Source organism: Carcharhinus amblyrhynchos, chromosome 7 (assembly GCF_965287045.1).
Source record: "Carcharhinus amblyrhynchos chromosome 7, sCarAmb.v2.hapA, whole genome shotgun sequence".
Classification (NCBI taxonomy): Eukaryota; Metazoa; Chordata; class Chondrichthyes; order Carcharhiniformes; family Carcharhinidae; genus Carcharhinus; species Carcharhinus amblyrhynchos.
The window spans coordinates 43,030,023-43,049,658 of NC_137330.1; the positions used below are offsets into that span (position 1 = coordinate 43,030,023).

Below are 19,636 nucleotides of genomic sequence, written 5' to 3' on the forward strand. Positions count from 1 at the left end.
GTTAATTGGCCATTCTAAAATTGACCCTAGTGTTGATTTGATTTATTATTGTCACGCGTATTAACATACAGTGAAAAGTATTGTTTTTTGCATGCTTTACAGACAAAACATACCATTCATAGAGAAGGAAATGAGAGAGTGCAGAATGTAGTGTTACGACCATAGCTAGGGTGTAGAGAAAAATCAATTTACTGCTAGGTAAGTCCATTCGAGAGTCTGACAGCAGCCGGGAAGAAGCTGTTCTTGAGACGGTTGGTAGTGTCAGAGGGATTAGCAGTGTAAATGTGGGTTACAAGAAAAGGGCCTGGGTGGGATTGTGGTCGGTACAGACTTGGTGGGCCAAATGACCTCCTCTGTACTGTGGGGATTCTAAATGTTCATGGCAGACTTCAGACTGCTTGTGAGGAATACCACAGACTTATGTATATTTAAGCACAGCTTCTAAAATATATATGTCAAAATAACAATTGATGCTAATTCTTTCCTGTCCTTAAAAAGTTCTCAGAAATCCTGGAAGTCGACGTGAAAGTCAAGAGGACGGGAACCATTCTCACATGAATGGGGATTCAGAAGTTAGAAGAAGTGGTCGAGCAAGAAGGAACAAATTTGAAACCCTCAACCAAAGCCTCCTGTTTGATCAGCTGGTAAACAGGTATAGTACTTGTTCTGTTGTTCTCTTATTAAACAATATCTAAGGTCTCACTTTATAGCTCTGTGATGGGTTTTACCCTGACTAACAACTAAAATGAGAGAAATCAACTTTTGTTTAATGTTGCCATGTTATCAGGAGAAAGTGGTCATGCATAAATCAAACAAGCAGAAATTGGAAGGCAGGTTAGGCAAGGCTGCTCTTTTGTACCTTCTTGTAACCGACTGAAAAGTAATATTGATAGGTAATCTAGTTGCATGTATACCATAACATTTTGGTATCCCAAATTTAGTTATTTTATCTTAGCATATTGTAATGTTTCCAAGCACTGCAGGCATCACTGTTGCAGCTTTCTATTGCTGTATCAATAGTTTCATAATAGGATTTGAGCAGCTTTCACCTACTTGGGGCATTGAGAGTCAGTCATGTGCTTGTAAGACTGGGGTCAAATGTACAAGTGTCTAATTTCCTTTACAAAAGGACATCAGTAAATCAGTTAGTTTTTATGACAGTCCAGTAGCTTCCATGATAACTTAACTGCTCACCACGTTTTATTGAAATCACTGTCACAACTTGTCAAGGTGTGATTTCAGCCCCTGTGCATTGGATTGTTTGTCCAGCATCATAATCACAAAACATGCATGCTTTTAGAAATTAATGCACTGAAAGATTACTGCATAACATGTATTTCCACTTTTAGCACATTTGTGTAAAGATGTTTGGGTTTCCAGGCCTCCTTCACCTGCCTGCCTCCTATTTTTAAAAAGCTTTTTTTCCCCATACATCAATTTGTGATTCTTGCAACTTGCAAACCCCAAGTCTCAACCAAACACCCATTCTTACACAAGACCTGTCATCCTACATTTGTTCTCCTTGCACACAACCCAACCTCTTCCTTGGCCTGTTTTTTTTTGTGTATAATCGAAAAGAATACATTTTGAAATAAGTAACTAACGTTTAATTTTTGTATTATATTAATCCAGTACTGCAGAAGCTGTTTTGCAAGAAATGGATAACATTACAAGCAACATTAGACAAAGCAGAAGACCAGGAGAAGTGGAGCGCCTCAGAATGTGGACAGACACTGAGTTTGTGAGTATCTTTCCTTTTTAATAAGTGAGGAGACAGATAATCCTGAAGATGTAGCTCTTCACTAAAACACAAAAGTAACTTTAAAGTTGTTGCCAGATTAGTGTAGGTTATGAATACTTAAAGCAGATAGATGTATTCTCCTTTCTGCACTATAAATTCTCCACTTTATAGGGATTCTTTTTCTTTATTTTTTCATGGGATGAGGGTGATGCTAGCAATCCTATTCCTTCAAAGTGTTCCTTCAGAGTTCCTATTTCTTCAGAGTGGTGAAGAAGGCATTCGGCATGCTTGGTTTCATCGGTCAGAACATTGAATACAGGAGTTGGAATGCCTTGTTGAAGTTGTACAAGACATTGGTAAGGCCACACTTGGAATACTGTGTGCAATTCTGGTCACCCTATTATAGAAAGGATATTGTTAAACTAGAAAGAGTGCAGAAAACATTTACTAGGATGCTACCAGGACTTGATGGATTGAGTTATAAGGAAAGGCTGGATAGACTGGGACTTTTTTCTCTGGAGTGTAGGAGGCCAAGGGGTGATCTCATAGAGGCCTATAAAAATAATGATCAGCTTGATAGTCAATACCTTTTCCCAAAGGTAGGGGAGTCTAAACCTATGCCCTCAAGGTTTAAGGTGAGAGGGGAGAGATGCAAAAGTGTCCAGAGGAGCAATTTTTTCACACAAATGGTGGTGAGTGTCTGGAACAAGCTGCCAGAGGTAATAGTAGAGGTAGGTACAATTTTGTCTTTTAAAAAGCATTTAGATAATTACATGGGTAAGATGGATATAGAGGGATATGGGCCAAATGTGGGCAATTGGGATTAGCTTACAGGTTTTAAAAAAAATGGGCGGCATAGACAAGTTGGGCCAAAGGGCTGTTTCCATGCTGTAAACCTCTATGACTTTAACTATAATATACTTAACTCACATCAGTAGCTTTACGCTAGTATACAGTTCTGATGAAATGGCACATCCTTGTTATGGAGGAGATATTACATTTAGATTTAAGGAGTCTTTTTTGTCTGAAACAGCAATACTTCGAAAATATTCTCACTCTTTCTCCATTGTCTGCTTTAAGTATTGGTCTCTATTCTATGATTTCTGAATTATGATAGACAGTAACTAGGGCTGTATCTTAAGTAAATAACATATAGAACATGTCATTTTTGATCATTATATTTTACAAAGAGCTTGTTAGATGGTGTCTTGAGAAAAATGAATTCTTAGGACTGCATTTTGAATTGTTAGCGTGACTGCTTTTTCTTGCATAGTCCAACATCAAAAATGTGCTCTGGCAATTCAGCATTATTTGTATTGTGTATATTTTAAAATTCTACTATCCTACAATTTTGATTTGACTATGTAACATTAGGTATATCCAAAAAGAATTGAAAGTTAAAACAATTTACTCCCAATTGCTGTATTGTCCTGTGAAGTAGGTGTCACTTGGCCACGTAGATCACATCAAAAGCTTAGGCTGAAGCTTCATTTAATAATGGTGGATACCCCTTTATACTACTCCTGCCTAATTTCACTTATAAAAATCTTGAGAGTTGAGTCACATAGGTTACAAATGTTTAATTAACTTCTGGCTCACAGCAATTACCACTTCATCAAGTAGTTATTTACATCTGATTGTCTGCTACTGCCATTGACCTGCACTTTATATGAACTGTTTTGTAGTGCTTTAAGCTAAAACACTAAGCTAAATTCCAATTGATGACTACTTACCACATGAACTACTATCACAAAATTTACAGATTTCACTCGGCTCTTCACTTTGCTGATTCTTCTCCAATATTTGTGCCCAAGATTTTCTACCAATCTTATTTAAACATAATAAGCAAATAATTGAAAAGTAATAAAAACAGAACATGCAGGAAAAACTCAACAGGTTTGGTGGCATCTATGGAGAGAGAAACACAGTTAATGTTTCAAGGCTGTGAGGATGATTCTGCTGGTCTGCTGCGCAGCTTGAGTAGCGCAGCAGACTGGGAAACATCAGCTGGGGGGGACCTGTAGCAGGACACGATCAGTGCCCAGCCAACTGCAAGTCTCCCGATCCATGTTTTTTGACACAATCTGCGTTACACCGGAAACTGGTGTGAGGCTGATTACAATACAGAAGTGCTTATTTCCATATTATTAGTAAGCCCAGAATGGTGGTGAGGAGAGGAGGATCCGCTGAGAATTCTGCATTAGGGATCGAGAGGAGTGGGAGGGTAGGGGGTAATCGGGGCTGGCCATTGTGGGAGGTCGTTGGGTGGGGGGGGAGTGGAATTGGGGTTGGCCATGTGGGGCTGGTGATTTGGGGTGGGGGGAATGGTGTGTGCATGTGCTAATCTCCCCATTGACAAGATCAATGCATGTGCAATGCCCCTCAACATTGCTGATTCTGGCCGCTCCAGCTGGATGATACACTGCTCCCCCACACACCAGCATGAATCTCTCTGGGCATAGAGTGCCAGAGAATCATAAAACTAAGTGCACCCAAACAAACAGGTGGGACCCTTCCCCCACCCCTGCCTTTGATCTGATTAGAACAGTTAACTGTGTTTCTCTCTCCACAGTGGCTGTCAGACCTGCTGAGTTCATCCAGCATTTTCTGTTTTTATTTCAGATTTCCAGCATCCGCAGTGCTTTGCTTCTAATTGAAAAGTATGTTGCTACGCTTTTGGGTGTCTCTGAACTGGTTTCATTATCCTACTGCTGATGGATTCTGAAGGCTGTTGAAAATAATTATAGGGTTCCTTTTCTGTTTATCCTACAATCTTGTTTATCCTGCAACTGAGTCAACTCAACAAGTTGCAAACATATTTGTGTGTTTACATCAAGGTTCTTGATTGGATGAAAGATGTTTTTAAGGACGGTGAAGGAAAGTTAACTTGTAACTGTTGATAGTTAACAGCTTTTCTTTTCCTTACAGTAATCTACCTAAAATGAATCTACATTTGGCCAATTTACACATATCTGACTTTATTGAAATTTGGAGATCCATTTAAATGTTCCAGATCTTGAAGTAGATTCTTTGTTTAGGCACTTTCTTTTGAAAAGGGATACATTAGAAAAATATTCATGTAATAGGTGCTTGCTGATACTCCACAGTTACTCGGATCTTACAGTGCTGTGATATTTGGTCATGTGTACACAAAAGCTGTACCATGGAAAGATTAAAAGAAAATACTTGCGATTGGCTTGGACTGTTGCTTCATTCTGAAAAAAGTAATATATCTCATAACTTGTTTGCTTGCAGTTTCATGTATTAATTTAACATGCCCTTTTCTTGAAAATAATTACTCAATTTGCAAATTAATCTCACACTCTGTATCAAAACAACTGATAATGTTCTATAAACATTTTACGTCTGCATTTTTGTTCTCAGTATTGCTGCTTCACACATTCTTAACACAATTGTTTACCTCAACTCTGATTTTCATATCATTTTATCAACAACATTATCACTGAATACATTTGAAGTTTTTTTAGTATCATTCCTGAGACTTCACTGTTAAATATGCAGGTTGATGGGATATTACATTGTGTAAAACAGGAGTGAAAGATTTGATCCTTTGTTTCTTTGGACTTAGTTGATCTCAATCAGGGACACAAGGATTACAATTAATTTACATATTTGTGGATTAGCGAGGGAAGAAAGAAAATCCAAAATAGTCAGATCCCTGCTGAAAACAACATGTTGCTTGATGGCATAATTGGATTCAGCTATATTGACTTGTGACCCAATAGTTGCTGACACTGAGCAGAGACTAGGAGTCAAATCTGGAACTGTGCCATTTTATATGGCTCGGCGGTGAATGCAGTGTATTTGAGATAAAATCAATGTTTCTTTTTAGTTTACACAAATTTTTAAACACGTAACTAATATTCGTTTCTAAATATTGATTTGGTGCCCTTAAGTTGCATCTAGTCTATCCATTATGTATAATGCATTAAACTAATTACAAAAAAAATCAATAGTTTATGAAGAAAGTACTTGAAAATGTAATTGTAAAAACTTATTAGGTTGACTTCTAAAGTGTTCATTGTTCTGCATTGCACCATCAATTTTCTTACCCTGTCGTTTGAATATAATCACCATTGAATGGAAACTAAATTGCACAAGTGAATTTTTATGATTGATCATAGGAATTGTTATAAATCTTTGCTTTGAAAGACTTATTTACACAGCTCAAAAGTAGCAAAACTTTAGAAACAAAGCACATCAGCTGGACAAAACTTGTCAGAATGCAAACATAATGGTGCAATTCTCCCATCCCGCTGCGCTAATGTTTTAGTGTAGCAGGCCAGGAGATTTGCGCGTTAGCCGAATCATGGGGTTCACATGTGCATTCGCGTTCCACTAGCATCTCGCAGCACTGGATTTCCAGTGTTGCCAGATCTGCATTGGCAATGGGTGGGGAGGCACAAAGACCATTTAAATGATCATTTGCATAGATTTTAAATATGATTATTGGGCTGGGCCTACTAGCATTCCTCCCTCCCCCTCTGACCAGAGTGGTTCACTCCAGTAGAATAGCTCACCACTAATGTGGAATTAGCTGTCCTGCCCTGCTGGAGTGAACTCAGGGGCAATTAGGGCCCACCAGGATCGGGCGTTGGAGGGTATCCCCTGGGCATTGGCATCCTGGCAATGGCAACCTGTGCCCCCATGAGATCAGGGTAGGCCAGGAGGGGTGAGATTAGGCCCTGGGCCCAGGAATGGTTGGAGGTGGTGGGCTGGTGATGTGGGGGTCGTGGGGCTGGCCAGCAATTGGGCAGTCATCAGTGTGGAGCAAATGCACACGCGCTGATCTCGGTACTGACAGATTGGCACATGTACAGTCGTCCGCTCAGCGTGCTGATTTCAGCCTCTCCAATGGAGTAGGCCCCACCCCTTAATCTTTAATAATATTCATGCTGGTGGCCTCTTCAGTGCACAGTGTGGAAGATTCTTCTCTGAACTTCCACTGAAAAAAACAGAGTGAATTACTCCATTCTTGTGAATTTGTCACTTAGAATTTTTTTTGGGAGAATTCCGCCTAATGGGTGGGATTCTCCTCAAAAAAAATTCCAAGTATTGAATTTGTGTAAAAATCGGAGTTAATCCGGCTGGGTTTTTTTTCTGCCAGATTTTCAAAATGAACCTCCCACGCTCTGTGCATTGCAGAGTGCTGTAGCATGAATCACACGAAAAATCCAGGGGCGGGCTAGCAGCATAGCGCTGAGTGGGCCATTGCACTTGTGCCAATCTTGTCAGCACCAAAATTGGTGCATGTGCTGTAGCCCACATTGCCAGCCTCCTGATCGCTGGTTGCCCCCACCCTCCCGGCAGTCCTGATCTCCCCCCCTTTCAACCAACCTAAACCCCTCTGGAGTGAAGCACTCTTAATTAGGGATGGGGACTCTAGGAGGCCCGGAGATTTCAGTCTTGGGCCCACTAATCACATTCAATTCCCCATTATAATAATTTATGCAGCTCCACATCAATTTTTGGCATGGAGCTGATGGAACCAAAAATCTGGCAGCTGGAGAATGTGGGGGCCATGGCAGACAGCTGGAACCCTACTATACTGTCTCCACTTGAGTCTCCCGCCACCACAGTGGGCTGGGAGAATCGCCCCCTATGACTTTCACGTCCTGGGCAATCAGTACACTAATCTAACAAGTTCTTTAAACCATCAGATTTCACATGTTGCAATGTCAGCATTGCCGTACCATATATTATTTATAAAAGTATGTTGATCATGTGCTATGGAGAAGAAAAGATGTGACTTCAGAATTGCAAATACATTCCATGGTATTTAAAAGTGGCAATACATTGAGGCAAGAACGTTCTGTTCTCTCACCTTCCGTTTTTACCATAATTACCAGCGGGAAAACCCCTGTTGTCTCCCTGGCTGCTTCTTTCTCCTGCACCATCATACCCACTCCCTGCCCCCAAGCAACCTATATAATCATAAGCAGTTTTCACATGTTAGATTTGATTTCAGTAACAAGGTTTAGAAGTAATAGTTCCGAAAAATATTTGATTGCCTCCAGCTTTCTGTTTTGGATTTTCAAGTTGCTGTGGAGCAGCTGTTATGAAGAAGGACTGAAGACTTCTAACAATTCCAGATTAAGTAAAAGTAACATTGTTTGATTATTTAGCTGGTGATTTGTTTAACTTCTTGAATTGAATCATAATTTTATGCTTGCTGATACTCATATTACAGTGCTGTGATATTTGGTCACGTGTATGCAAAAGCTGCAGTACCATGGAAAGATTAAAAGAACATATTTGTTATTGGCTTAGACCATTGCTTCATTCTGAACAAGTCACATCTTGTATGTAGTTTGCCTGCAGTTTCATGTAATAACTTAACATGTCTTTTTCTTAAACGTTTTACTTGTGTTCTTTGATCTTAAATATGACCTGGAACCTCAGACTTTTACACTAGGATTCCCCATTTCATAAGTTTCTATTTGCCAGTTGGGATCTTTAATGCATGCCCACAGTCAATTCAATCTGCAGCATTATAAGTGGCTATTTTGAGGTTAGTCTGGGCATTCTGGTCAGAACTTATGATTAAGGATTTCTTTGACCTGCCTAATTTAGGTTAATATGATTTAACAACATTGCTTGGTTATTCCAGCAGATGAGTATTTCCACTTGACCCTGGTTATTGGAAGTCTAAAGAACTTTAAATAATAATGAAAATATTAACATGCAAACATCTATGTTGCATGTTCTTGTATAATATTGTTTAATTTGAAAAGATACCTATAACTTAATCGTAGGAAAATATGGATATGTATTCCCGTGTGAAGAGGAAAAGGAAACCATTAAGAAGAAATATGTATGGAATGCCTATCCATGTTGAAGAAGCTAGTGAAGGAGAGGAAGAGGAGGAAGAAGAAGGAAGTGAAGGTACAGAATATATCTTTCATTGACTGAAGTTTTCTTTGTTTTTAATTTGCTGGACCTGTCGTCTTAACCGTTAATGATGGGCAAAAGGAATAGATTTTCATTCTTGGGAACATTACTCCTTTCTCTCTTTCCCATTTTGTGCCCTGGTGAGATTGCCATTCAGGTGTTCAAAAGTGGTGAGAGGATATGATGCACAGATTTTCCCATGGGCCCAGTAGGAAAAATGAAGTTGTTGCTCCTCTTGAGTTCACTTTGAAGTGATGCAGCTGAGATCCAGAGTCCAGAAATGATATAAGTGGATATCAAACCTCTGTTTGATCAAAAACAGAAAACGCTGGAAAGTATCAGCAGGTCTGATAGTACCTGTGAAGAAAGGACAGAGCTGATCATAGAATTCCTACAGTGCAGAAGAAGGCCATTTGGCTTACCGAGTCTGCACCAACTCTCCAAAAGAGCATCTTGTCCAGGCCCAGTCCCCTGTCCTATCCCCGTAACCTTTTGCATTCACCATGACTAATTCACCTATCCTACACATCTTTGACCATCTAGGGTAGAATTCTCCCAAAAAAATTCGAAGAGCCGAATTCACAATAAAAATTAGAATAAATCCTGCTGTTTGTTTTTCAGCGCGACTTTCAAAATGAATCTCCCACACTCTGTGCACTGCAGAGAGTCTTGTGATGAAAAGCGGGGGGTAAGACCTATTGACGCTGAAGAGGCTGGCAACATAGCGCTGAGCAGGCCTTTTCGCATGCGCCAATCTGTTAGCATTGAGATCGGTGCATGAGCAGTAGCCTTGCACTGCCAGTCTTTTGATTGGCCCGCATCACTGGCCATGCAACACATACACACGCTAGTGCCAGGGAGCCAGGTTGGCACTCCTAAGCAGGCAATGCCCAGGCCGCCCCCCCCACCACCACCATCACCACCACCAAGTTGCCCTGACCTCCAGTTATGGATGCCACTGGAGTGAAACACTTGTGGCCGGGGGGTGGGGGGGTGGAAATGCTCATTTATATAATTTATTCAGCTCTGTGCCGATTTCTCCGATGCTCGGAATCTGGTGGCGTGCGAAGGCTGTGGCGCCCAGTGGGAAGATCTATACGTGACCTCTGCTTATGTCTCCCAGGCCTCCTGCGCAGGTCTGGATAATTCTTCGTCATGTATTTGATCATATTAAAGCAAAGTATGTCATCAGCTTTTATCTACTTGTTCGTGACATAATGTTGTGAATATTGGTTCCTATGGTATCTTTTACATGTATCGTTCAGTGTCAATAGTCATGTGTCTGGAATTAATTATTACTGCTAAAGCCAGTGGAAATGTTGTGAATGTGGCTTTAGTAAGTAATATTGTATAGATAATGTGGAAACTCCACATTGCATTATTACATTAATACTTCCCTCAGTTTTCACCTTTATTTTGTTGCTTGTAATCTGTGCACCAAATATGTACTAGTTAATTACTAAGATTTCCAATGAAATACTGCAGAAACATTACTCGAAGAAGATAGCACCTGCACATCTGACAATTCCCAGCCAATAAGCTACTTCATTTGCTATTTGTTAGTTTAAATGTAGTAAAGTTCTGTTTTATGTTCTGACTTACAGAATAGACTTTTGTTTTGAAATTCCATAAATTTTATGTGCTATATATTTTGGCCTCATAATCCAAAGACTTCTGAAAAGTGAAGCCTTTTTCTGTTCAAGTACTGCTAAAAATAAATTACTGCTCATAATCTATCATACAGTTTCCGCAATCAATGACATAGTGGTGGAGACATTATGCTCAAGAGTAGTCATGAAAACACATGAGTAAACTCGCCACATAATGTAATGTGGCCAAATTTATAGATGGTAATCAAGAAGTGCCACTGAAATTGGAGAAGACTGCTCAGAAATTACAGAATAAGTTTTGCATGGTATGTGACTGTGTAGATGTGTACAACAAGTGTGGATGAAGTTTAATGCAGACAAGTTAAGGTGGGAAAAAAAAAGGAGACATAAATGTTCAATGTATGGTTGCAAACCCCAAACATGAAGCTCAGACAAAAGGTATAATAGATTTGATGTTCAGCATGGCTAGTCAGTTCAGAACTGCAATTGGTCAATTAATGTTATCTACATACCCAAAGCAATAGAATATGACAGAAGAACCTGTGATTAATCTGTATAATGTCCTGGTCAGATCTGTATATTGCATCAGTTTATTGTGTATAAGCAGAATAATTTGATTACTTAAAAAGTTATTTTTGGCAATCTAACGTAAACTGAATCTTCTGAACTCTCTGGGCCTGCTTTTACTATCAGGCTGTGCCCATTTTTGAGCGCGAAAATTTGGTAGGCGGGTGTGAGGTGAGTAGCGCGATCCGCGCCCACCTCCACGCCGGTTCCCCCTTTACCAAAGCCCAAAAATGGAAGCGATCGGGACTGTGCCCAGGCACGACGGCCATTTAAATGCATTTAAGTTGAATTAATTGGCTGCATGCCCAACTTTACCAGCACTTCCCCCTTTGCCACTGCATTCTCCAATCCTGAATCAGCACAAGACAGACATGCTCCATAGAAGTGCGATTCAGGCACTCCATCAGCAGGGATTAGTGAGGAGGTAAGTGCATAGTGTCCGATGGGTCTCTGCTGCTCGTTGGTGTCCTCTCGTTGCAACCATTTTCTGTCTCGGGTCGGTGGCGGCTCTGCGAGTGTGTGGGGGGTGGGGGGGCTGTTGATTTGCAAAGTCTCCCATTTGCAGCGCAGACCTGGGTCTCAGCACTGACCTCAGGTCTTCCGGTGCTGTTGGGTCCGAGCACACTTGGCTCACTTCCGAGCTGAAGGATGTGCAAAAACCCTTGCAAATTGCACTGCTGCAGCCTCTCAGCTTTGCAAGGAGCTGTGATTGTGGGGGCATGTGGCTTGGGGAATTGGTGGGGGAGGAGGGCTGTGATTGTGGGGAGCACATGGCTGGGGGAATTGGGGAGTCTGAGATTGTAGGGAGCAAATGGCTGGGCGAATTGGGGGGAGCATGTGGCTGGAGCAATGCGGGGGGAGTTTGTGGCTGGGGGATTTGAGTGGGGGCTGTGATTGTGGGGAGCATGTGACTGGGGGAGTTAGGGGGTATGGACAGTGACTGTTGATGTGCTAGGAGCAAGCAGTATTCCTTTAACTTCTACATGTGTTCCTCTCCATTCCCCCCTTCAGAGTGACGAGGTGGCTTTTGCGATGCAACCGATCGATCTTGCTGTTCTTTTCGTTGCTGCTGGAGCTGAGGAGGAGGAGCTGTAGGGAGAATTGTGGGCACTGAAGGCCCAGGCCCTATCACTTGCAGGAGTAGAGGGAGATGACCACCAGAGGCAGGAGGTGACCGCCATTCACCCAGAGGAAGGGTACAGGAGAAGGAGGGAGTAGAGACCTGGGCAGTTCCATGCACAAGTGTCATTTGAACAGATGTTAGATAATGTGTGTCGCCGACATCTCCACCCCCGAAAGGAGACTGTGAGATACCTGTGCAACCTGTTGCAGGATCTGGCATCTAAAGGCGGGGTGGGGAAGGCACCCACTCAGTGGTTGTCAAATTGACGGCCGCTCTGAATTTTTATGTGATTGGCTCCTTCCAGACTGCTAGTGGAGTTGTCTGTGGTACCTTCCAATCAGCCCCACACACCTGTGTCAAGCAGGTCACAGAAGTCTGGTATGCCTGAGCTGGGCAGTACGTTAAATTTAACCTGGACCAGGTCCATCAGGAAGCATGGGCTGCAGGATTTGCAGCCATTGAGAGGATGCCTGATGTATAGGGGGCCATCGACTGCACACATAACCCTCAAGATCCCCACTACAGAATCAGCGGAGATTCATCAACAGAAAGGGGTTTCACTCCTTGAACATTCAACTAGTGTGCGACCATAATATGACCATCGTGCACATCTGCACCAGACATCCAGATAGCGTGGACGACAGCTTCATTGTCAGGAGCTTGGACATCCTGCAGCCATTTGAGGAGGAGCCTAGACTGTGGGGTGGCTCATGGATGATATGGGTTACCAGCTTTGGACATAGCTGATGACACCTGTGCGGAAGCCTGTGACTGAGGCAGAGACCCGCTATAATGAGGCCCATGTAGCCACTCATGTGATAGTGGAGGGGGCATTGAGCTGCTCAGAATGCAATTCTGGTGCCCTCCAATACAGCCCAGTGATCTCTTTCTGCATAGTGGTTGTGTGCTATGCTTTGCACAGTCCCTCTCCAGAGAGGTGACTTATTGGAGGAGTAATACATGGACGCTGACCAGTTGGATGTCACTGGGGTGAATGACCAGCAAAAGCAGAAGGAAGATGAGGAACAGCATGCCAAGGAACACCAACCAGGCACCAGAGGGCTGGCAGCCCAAATGAGACATGTGAGGGCGACAAGGGAGGCTCTGATCACTAGGCAGTTCACTCACTTGGAGTTTGTGTCTGTGTTCCATCGCCGCCACTGCCACTGCCGCCGCCGCCCCAAAATTCCTTCCGTATCCTGCAACATTGTCACACTAGGGTGCTAGGCCTGGGTACTGTGTGTTAATGAGTTTTTTGGTAGGCAGGAGGGTGATGACGAGTCACTAAGCACCATTATGATGCCCTGGTGCAAACTAGTGTGACTCCTACCTGAGCAGCACAGGCATGCTGGCACCTGGGCACACCACTTTGTAGTGGGTAAGGGATCTGAACCCCCCATACAGGGCCATGAGGTGGGGTATGGGAGAGAATCGCATATGGGGTCTGGGCAGCCAGTGGCTTCCTTTTCTCAGTGACACAGCATTGAGGGGCCTCTCAAACTTACATCAACATGAAGCATCCCTCCGGCATTCATCAATGAAAGAGGATTTTTATTTGAGACAAATCTAAGACAAATTAGTCACAGATGGGTGTTGAACAAAACATTTAGTTGCAATAAAGGTGTTTAAATAAGATGTTCTAATATAAAAATGTTAAGGTGCTTAAATGTCTTTCTAACTAGTGCAGCCCTTCACCTGTGCCAACTCAGTACAACTACAACTTCCTCACCTTACTGGCCTACCAATACGTCTCAGTGACTCCCCAGAATGTACATCAGAGGTGGAGGGGGCCAGCTGTCTACCTCACCCCATTGTCTGTAATGCGCATGACAGGCATCCTCTGGAGGCCCTGGATCTTGAGGGCGCTGACCTGCTTCCAGGTGTCTGGGATGTTTCCATGATCCTCTCTTCATCTACTGCCCCTGAGATTCTCCAGTGTCAGGAAAGGGACAGTCAGAAGATGTAGCCACAGCCACAGTCTCCTGGCTGGAAGGCCCTGGCATGGGCTCGAGCTGTTCCTCCTCTCTTGGAGTTCATGTGGGCCCCTCGGTCGCTCCATGAGACTGTACAAACACAGTAAATTCCAGAAGCTCTGGCATCACCTGGCACTCCCAGTCCTGGAGGGCCACCTGCGTCCTACCCATGGTGATGGAGCCCTCTGCAATGGCCACTTGAGATGGGGCCACCCCTCAGTGGCCGCAGCAAGTGCCCTGAGACTGGGCCACGCTCTGCAACCTTTCAGCCGTGATCCTCTGCGACTGGCCACATTCTCAAGGCTGCTGCCGTAGTCTGCAGTGTCTCAGAGTTGTCCCACTTGTTTCCTCAAGCTCTTGAGCCTCTCAGCCATGGGCCGCAGAACCTCAAGAATGCTGTGGCCTTCTGGGATTCTGCTGTGGCCTGCTGTGACTCAGCCATCGCTTGGAGCCCCTCACTTATGGTGAGGATCCCTTGTCCCGAGCTTTCCATGCAGATGCCACCCTTGCAGTGTGGGCTGGGAAGAACGCAAGATAGGCAATAACTGATCCCCCTGAAAGCTTTGGGACTCCTCGCAGTTGGTCTAATGTGGCCATCAACCCCTCCTGCATTCCCTAGCTCTGTTGCTGCATCTCCAGCAGCTGAGGGCGAAGTGATCTCAAAAACCCAGCGTGTAGCCTGGGGCCAGCTGACCCTCGCCCACGCATGCCAGAGGCCTCGGACATTCCCTTCTCCACCCGATCTACATTGTCAGATGTGCCATGCTCACCAGAGAGTGACCCAGAAGCCTCTGGACCCACTGATGTGTCAGTTTCTGGGACGGTGAGTTGACGTGACAGCTGATGGCAAAACGGCACAATCCTTGGAAGCCCCTTCACGCATATCCTCTGAGGACACATCCAGGCTGTCTGGAACAGAATAGGCGGGAGCTGAAGCAGGGGCCCAGAATCCAGAAGGCCCCGGTCCAAATGTGTCCTGCAACACAGGACACAAGGTTAAGTGCAAGGGAGGGAGTGGAATCCAAGATGTCAAACACATGATTCACATTTCTCCATTGAACATAGAACAGAGCACCAAGAAAATTACATATCAGGAACAGTTCTTCAGCCCTCCAAGTCTGTAGCAACCTGGCTGTCTGTTCGATTTGTAATTCCGTACCCTTCCAGAGACCATCTGCCTCTATCCCCATCCCATTCACATAGCTGTAAAGATGCCCCTTAAAGGTCATTATCATATCTGAGTCTGGGACCTCCCCGGCAGCAAGTTCCAGGCACACATTACCCTCTCTGTGCAAATAAACATGCCTTGTACGTCTATAAACCTTGCTCCTTGCACCCGAAATGTGTGCCCCCGCAAAGTTGCCTCAAGTTGTTTGGAGGAATGACAGACAACCCAACCGTGTTGATGCTGACAGCCCACATCTCCCCTTTTCTTGAGAGCTCCGGCGCCGCTGCTCGAAGGGGGTGAGGACCCAGAGGTCTGGCTCACCACAACCTGTCTTTGCCCTCTCACAGGGGTTATGGTCGGTCTTCTCCTGGGGAGACAGAAGGGGCCATGAAAGAAATGATGGCATGACTCCTGCAGAGTATCAGGTGATGGCCGTTAAAGGGCAAGTGCAGTGGGGCTCTTGGGGGGGATAGGAAGGAAGTGCTTGGGGACAGAAGCTGGAAGCATGCAGGATGCTGGGGATGGGAGGATCTGGGGGGAGATGCAAGATGGGGTTCAGCACTCACCCTTGCTGCACGGGTGAGGTCATTGACTTTTTTTCCAGCACTGCTTCCCAGTTCAGGGGGCCAGTGCCCTGGCAGTAACCGAGGCGATCACTTCCTCCCAGGCCACATTTCCATCAGCCCCCCGGGTCTGCATCCTCCTTGGGGTGGAAGAGGATGTCCCACCTCGCCTCTACTGCATCCAGCAGCCTCCCGAGGTCACCCTCAATGAATCGGGGGTCTGGTCGTGCGCATGTTTTGTGCAGGAATGCCTGCCTGCCTGTCTTGAGTTTTTAATAGAGCTGCCCCTCATTAGGGCTGATAAGCTGCAGGCAGTTTGGCAGAGTTAGCTACATGCAGTTTGCTTGTTAGCAAGCAAGTGAAGGAAGGCAAGTGAGCACTTGGAGGTGTGCTGATTTGTTTGGGGGTGTGGGGAGAGTAAATCAGTGCCTCAATGACTGGGGACAGGGGAGAAAGAGGGAGGTGTCACACAGCCATTGGAGTCCAGAGGAGATGAGGGCCTTGTGCAGGAGGATCCGGAGTGAGGGGATCACTCTGCCTGAGATGGGAGGGGAGAAGGGGGAGTCTGCTGCCATTCTGCCTGAGTGTGAGGTGGAGGGGTGTCTGCTGCCACCCTGCCTGAGATCAGTGGGGAGGAGAGTGGAGGGACTGGCGATCGGTCTGGGTGTTGGGGGTGAGGGGGGGATAATGGGGTCAGAATGTTGTGGGGTGGGGCAATGTCTGTGGAGGCCAGGGGAGGCATTATCTGACCCAGGAGGGATGTGGCAGGGGAGCGTTATTCTATCATTTTTGTTTGGTGAACGTGCACATTTGGAGGCGCCGATCAGAGCTTCAGCATTTTGAGTGCATTAAGCCCCATCCACAGGCTTATGCAGCGCAATTCGGACTTGCTGATTTTTTGCAGGCAGAGTGTGTATGGGGGCACCTGAGAACTGGTCTAAAAGTCAAATCTGAAATGCTCCCAGTTTCAAGTCTGCCCAGACTTAGAATCAAAATGGTAAAATAGGGCCTCCTATAACTAACAAAATTCTTATATGAGCCTTGATTGCAGTTTCTGCTGGTTAAACTCTAAACATTCAATACATCAGAAGGTGTAACAGTCCAGCTACAGTTTCTCGTTTCCTTTAATTGCCAGTGATATATCCATCTAATCAAGAGGGGATAAACACGAGCATATTACATGTTTAATTCTTTTCGTCGTCTTCGACCACAGAAAACAGTTTGTGTTCAAAGCACATAAAACAGATATGCAGATGACAAACTATTCTCTCAATCCATCACAGTAAAGTGGAAAGCAATCTTTGGTCAGAGATTATTCAAAGAAGCAATATCTGTAAATAATTGTTTAAAAGCTACTAAAACTTAAAGCAGTAGCTGCTATTGAACTAATCATATTGCCTTTCCTGATGGATAATTAGCATGCAGATTTTATTTTAAGAGAAAACTGTTTGTATTTAAAAATGCATGATTATTACACATCCAATTTTAGACTTCCAATAACAAAATAGGTTTTGATCTTTATTCTTTGTGTTTTATTAGAATCTCAGGAAGAGGAGGAGGATGGAGATGAAGTTGAAGAGGCTGAAGAAAATGACAGACCATACAACCTGAGGCAACGGAAGGCTGTACAAAGATACCAAGCCCCTCCAATTGGTATACATAGCAAAAAGTTTTTTTTTGTGAGATACGAACAATGCTCACAGGCATAGATTTACATTAATTGTTTATTTACAGCATCCTATATATCTGCTTTGACATGCTCTAATTTCCGTGATGTATACAGTATCACAGTGTCAGAGAGGAAGTTTGATGAGGTCTTGTCTGTTGAGGTAGTATGGGCGGAGATTAGAAATAGGAGAGGAGAGGTCACCCTGCTGGGAGTCTTTTATAGACCTCCAAAAAGTTCTAGAGAGGTTGAGGAAAGGATTGCGGAGACGATCCTGGTTAGGAGTGAAAGTAATAGGGTAATTGTCATGGGGGACTTTAACTTTACCAATATTGATTGGAATTGCTATAGCTCTAGCTCGTTAGAGGGGTCAGTTTTTGTTCAAAGTGTGCAGGAAGGTTTTTTGACTCAGTATGTAGATAGGCCAACTAGAGGTGAGGCTATATTGGATTTGGTGCTGGGTAATGAGCCAGACCAGGTGCTAGACTTGGAAGTTGGTGTGCATTTCGGTGATAGTGACCACAATTCGGTTACGTTCACCTTAGTGATGGAAAGGGATAGGCATGAACCTCGGGTCAGTAGTTTTAGCTGGGGGAAGGGTAATTATGAGGCTATTAGGAGAGAATTAGGAAGCATAGGTTGGACTAGGAGATTACAGGGACTGGGAATGTCCGAAATGTGGAATTTTTTCAAGGAGCAGCTACTGCGGGTCTGTGATAGGTATGTCCCTGTCAGGCAAGGAGGATTTGGTAGGGCTAGGGAACCGTGGTGTACTAAAAAAGTTGATTCGTTGGTTAGGAAGAAAAAGGAGGCTTATGTTCGGATGAGGCTTGAGGGCTCAGGTAGTGCATTAGAAAGCTTTAGATTGGCTAGGAGGGAGTTGAAGAGGGAGTTAAGAAGGGCTAAAAGAGGACATGAGATGACTTTGGCTGATAGGATTAAGGAGAATCCTAAGGCGTTCTATAGGTATGTCAAGAACAGAAGGTTGGTTAGGGCAAGATTAGGGCCAGTTACAGACAGTAGAGGGAAGTTGTGTGTGGAACCGGAAGAGATTGGAGAGGCATTGAACCAATATTTCTCTTCGGTGTTCACGAAGGGGGACATGAATGTAGCTGAGGAGGACACTGGGGTGCAGGGGTGTAAAATAGAAAGTATTGCAGTTGATACCGGGGATGTGCTGGATATTCTAGAGGGCTTGAAAATAGATAAGTCCCCTGGTCCGGACGGGATTTACCCTAGGATTCTCTGGGAGGCTAGAGAGGTGATTGCAGAGCCTCTGGCTCTGATCTTCAGGTCATCGTTGGTCTCTGGTATAGTACCGGAAGATTGGAGGACAGCGAATGTTGTCCCATTGTTTAAGAAGGGGAACAGAGACTTCTCTGGGAATTATAGACCGGTGAGTCTTACTTCTGTTGTGGGCAAGGTTTTAGAAAGAATTATTAGGGATAGGATTTATAGTTATTTGGAGAGTAATGAATTGATTAGAGACAGTCAGCATGGTTTTGTAGCAGGTAGGTCGTGCCTTACTAACCTTATTGAGTTCTTTGAGAATGTGACCAAAGAGGTGGATAGGGGTAAGGCAGTTGACGTGGTATATATGGATTTTAGTAAGGCATTTGATAAGGTTCACCATGGTAGGCTTCTGCAGAAAATGCAGATGTATGGGATTGGGGGTAATCTAGGTACTTGGATCAGGAATTGGCTAGCAGATAGGAGACAGAGGGTGGTGGTTGATGGTGAATATTCGTCATGGAGTTCGGTTACGAGTGGTGTGCCTCGGATCTGTTTTGGGGCCACTGCTGTTTGTAATTTTTATTAATGATCTGGATGAGGGTATAGTTGGGTGGATTAGTAAGTTTGCTGATGACACCAAAGTCGGAGGTGTGGTAGATTGTGAGGAAGGGTGTCATAGTTTGCAGGGTGACTTAGACAGGTTGCAGAGCTGGGCCGCGAGGTGGCAGATGGAGTTTAATGCAGAGAAGTGTGAGGTAATTCATTTCGGTAGGAGTAACAGATGTGTTGAGTATAGGGCTAACGGGAGGACTTTGAATAGTGTGGAGGAGCAGAGGGATCTAGGTGTATGTGTACATAGATCCCTGAAAGTTGGGAATCAAGTAGATAAGGTTGTTAAGAAGGCATACGGTGTCTTGGCGTTTATTGGTAGGGGGATTGAATTTAGGAGTCGCAGCGTCATGTTGCAACTGTACACAACTCTGGTGCGGCCGCACTTGGAGTACTGTGTGCAGTTCTGGTCCCCACATTACAGGAAGGACGTGGAGGCTTTGGAGAGGGTGCAGAGGAGGTTTACCAGGA

The 19,636-nt window shown here is 44.3% G+C and overlaps 1 protein-coding gene across 2 annotated transcripts in view; it reads left to right on the forward strand.

Annotated features, from left to right (window-relative positions):
* The window catches only part of atad2b (ATPase family AAA domain containing 2B), a 135,905-nt gene that overhangs the window by 40,981 nt on the left and 75,288 nt on the right, over positions 1-19,636 (forward strand). For both annotated transcript variants that reach the window (XM_080192212.1, XM_080192211.1), the window contains exons 4-7: positions 499-652; positions 1,633-1,741; positions 8,518-8,647; positions 17,197-17,310. In XM_080192212.1, the coding sequence (XP_080048338.1) occupies positions 499-652; positions 1,633-1,741; positions 8,518-8,647; positions 17,197-17,310 (507 nt within the window). The remainder of the gene's footprint in view (positions 1-498; positions 653-1,632; positions 1,742-8,517; positions 8,648-17,196; positions 17,311-19,636) is intronic.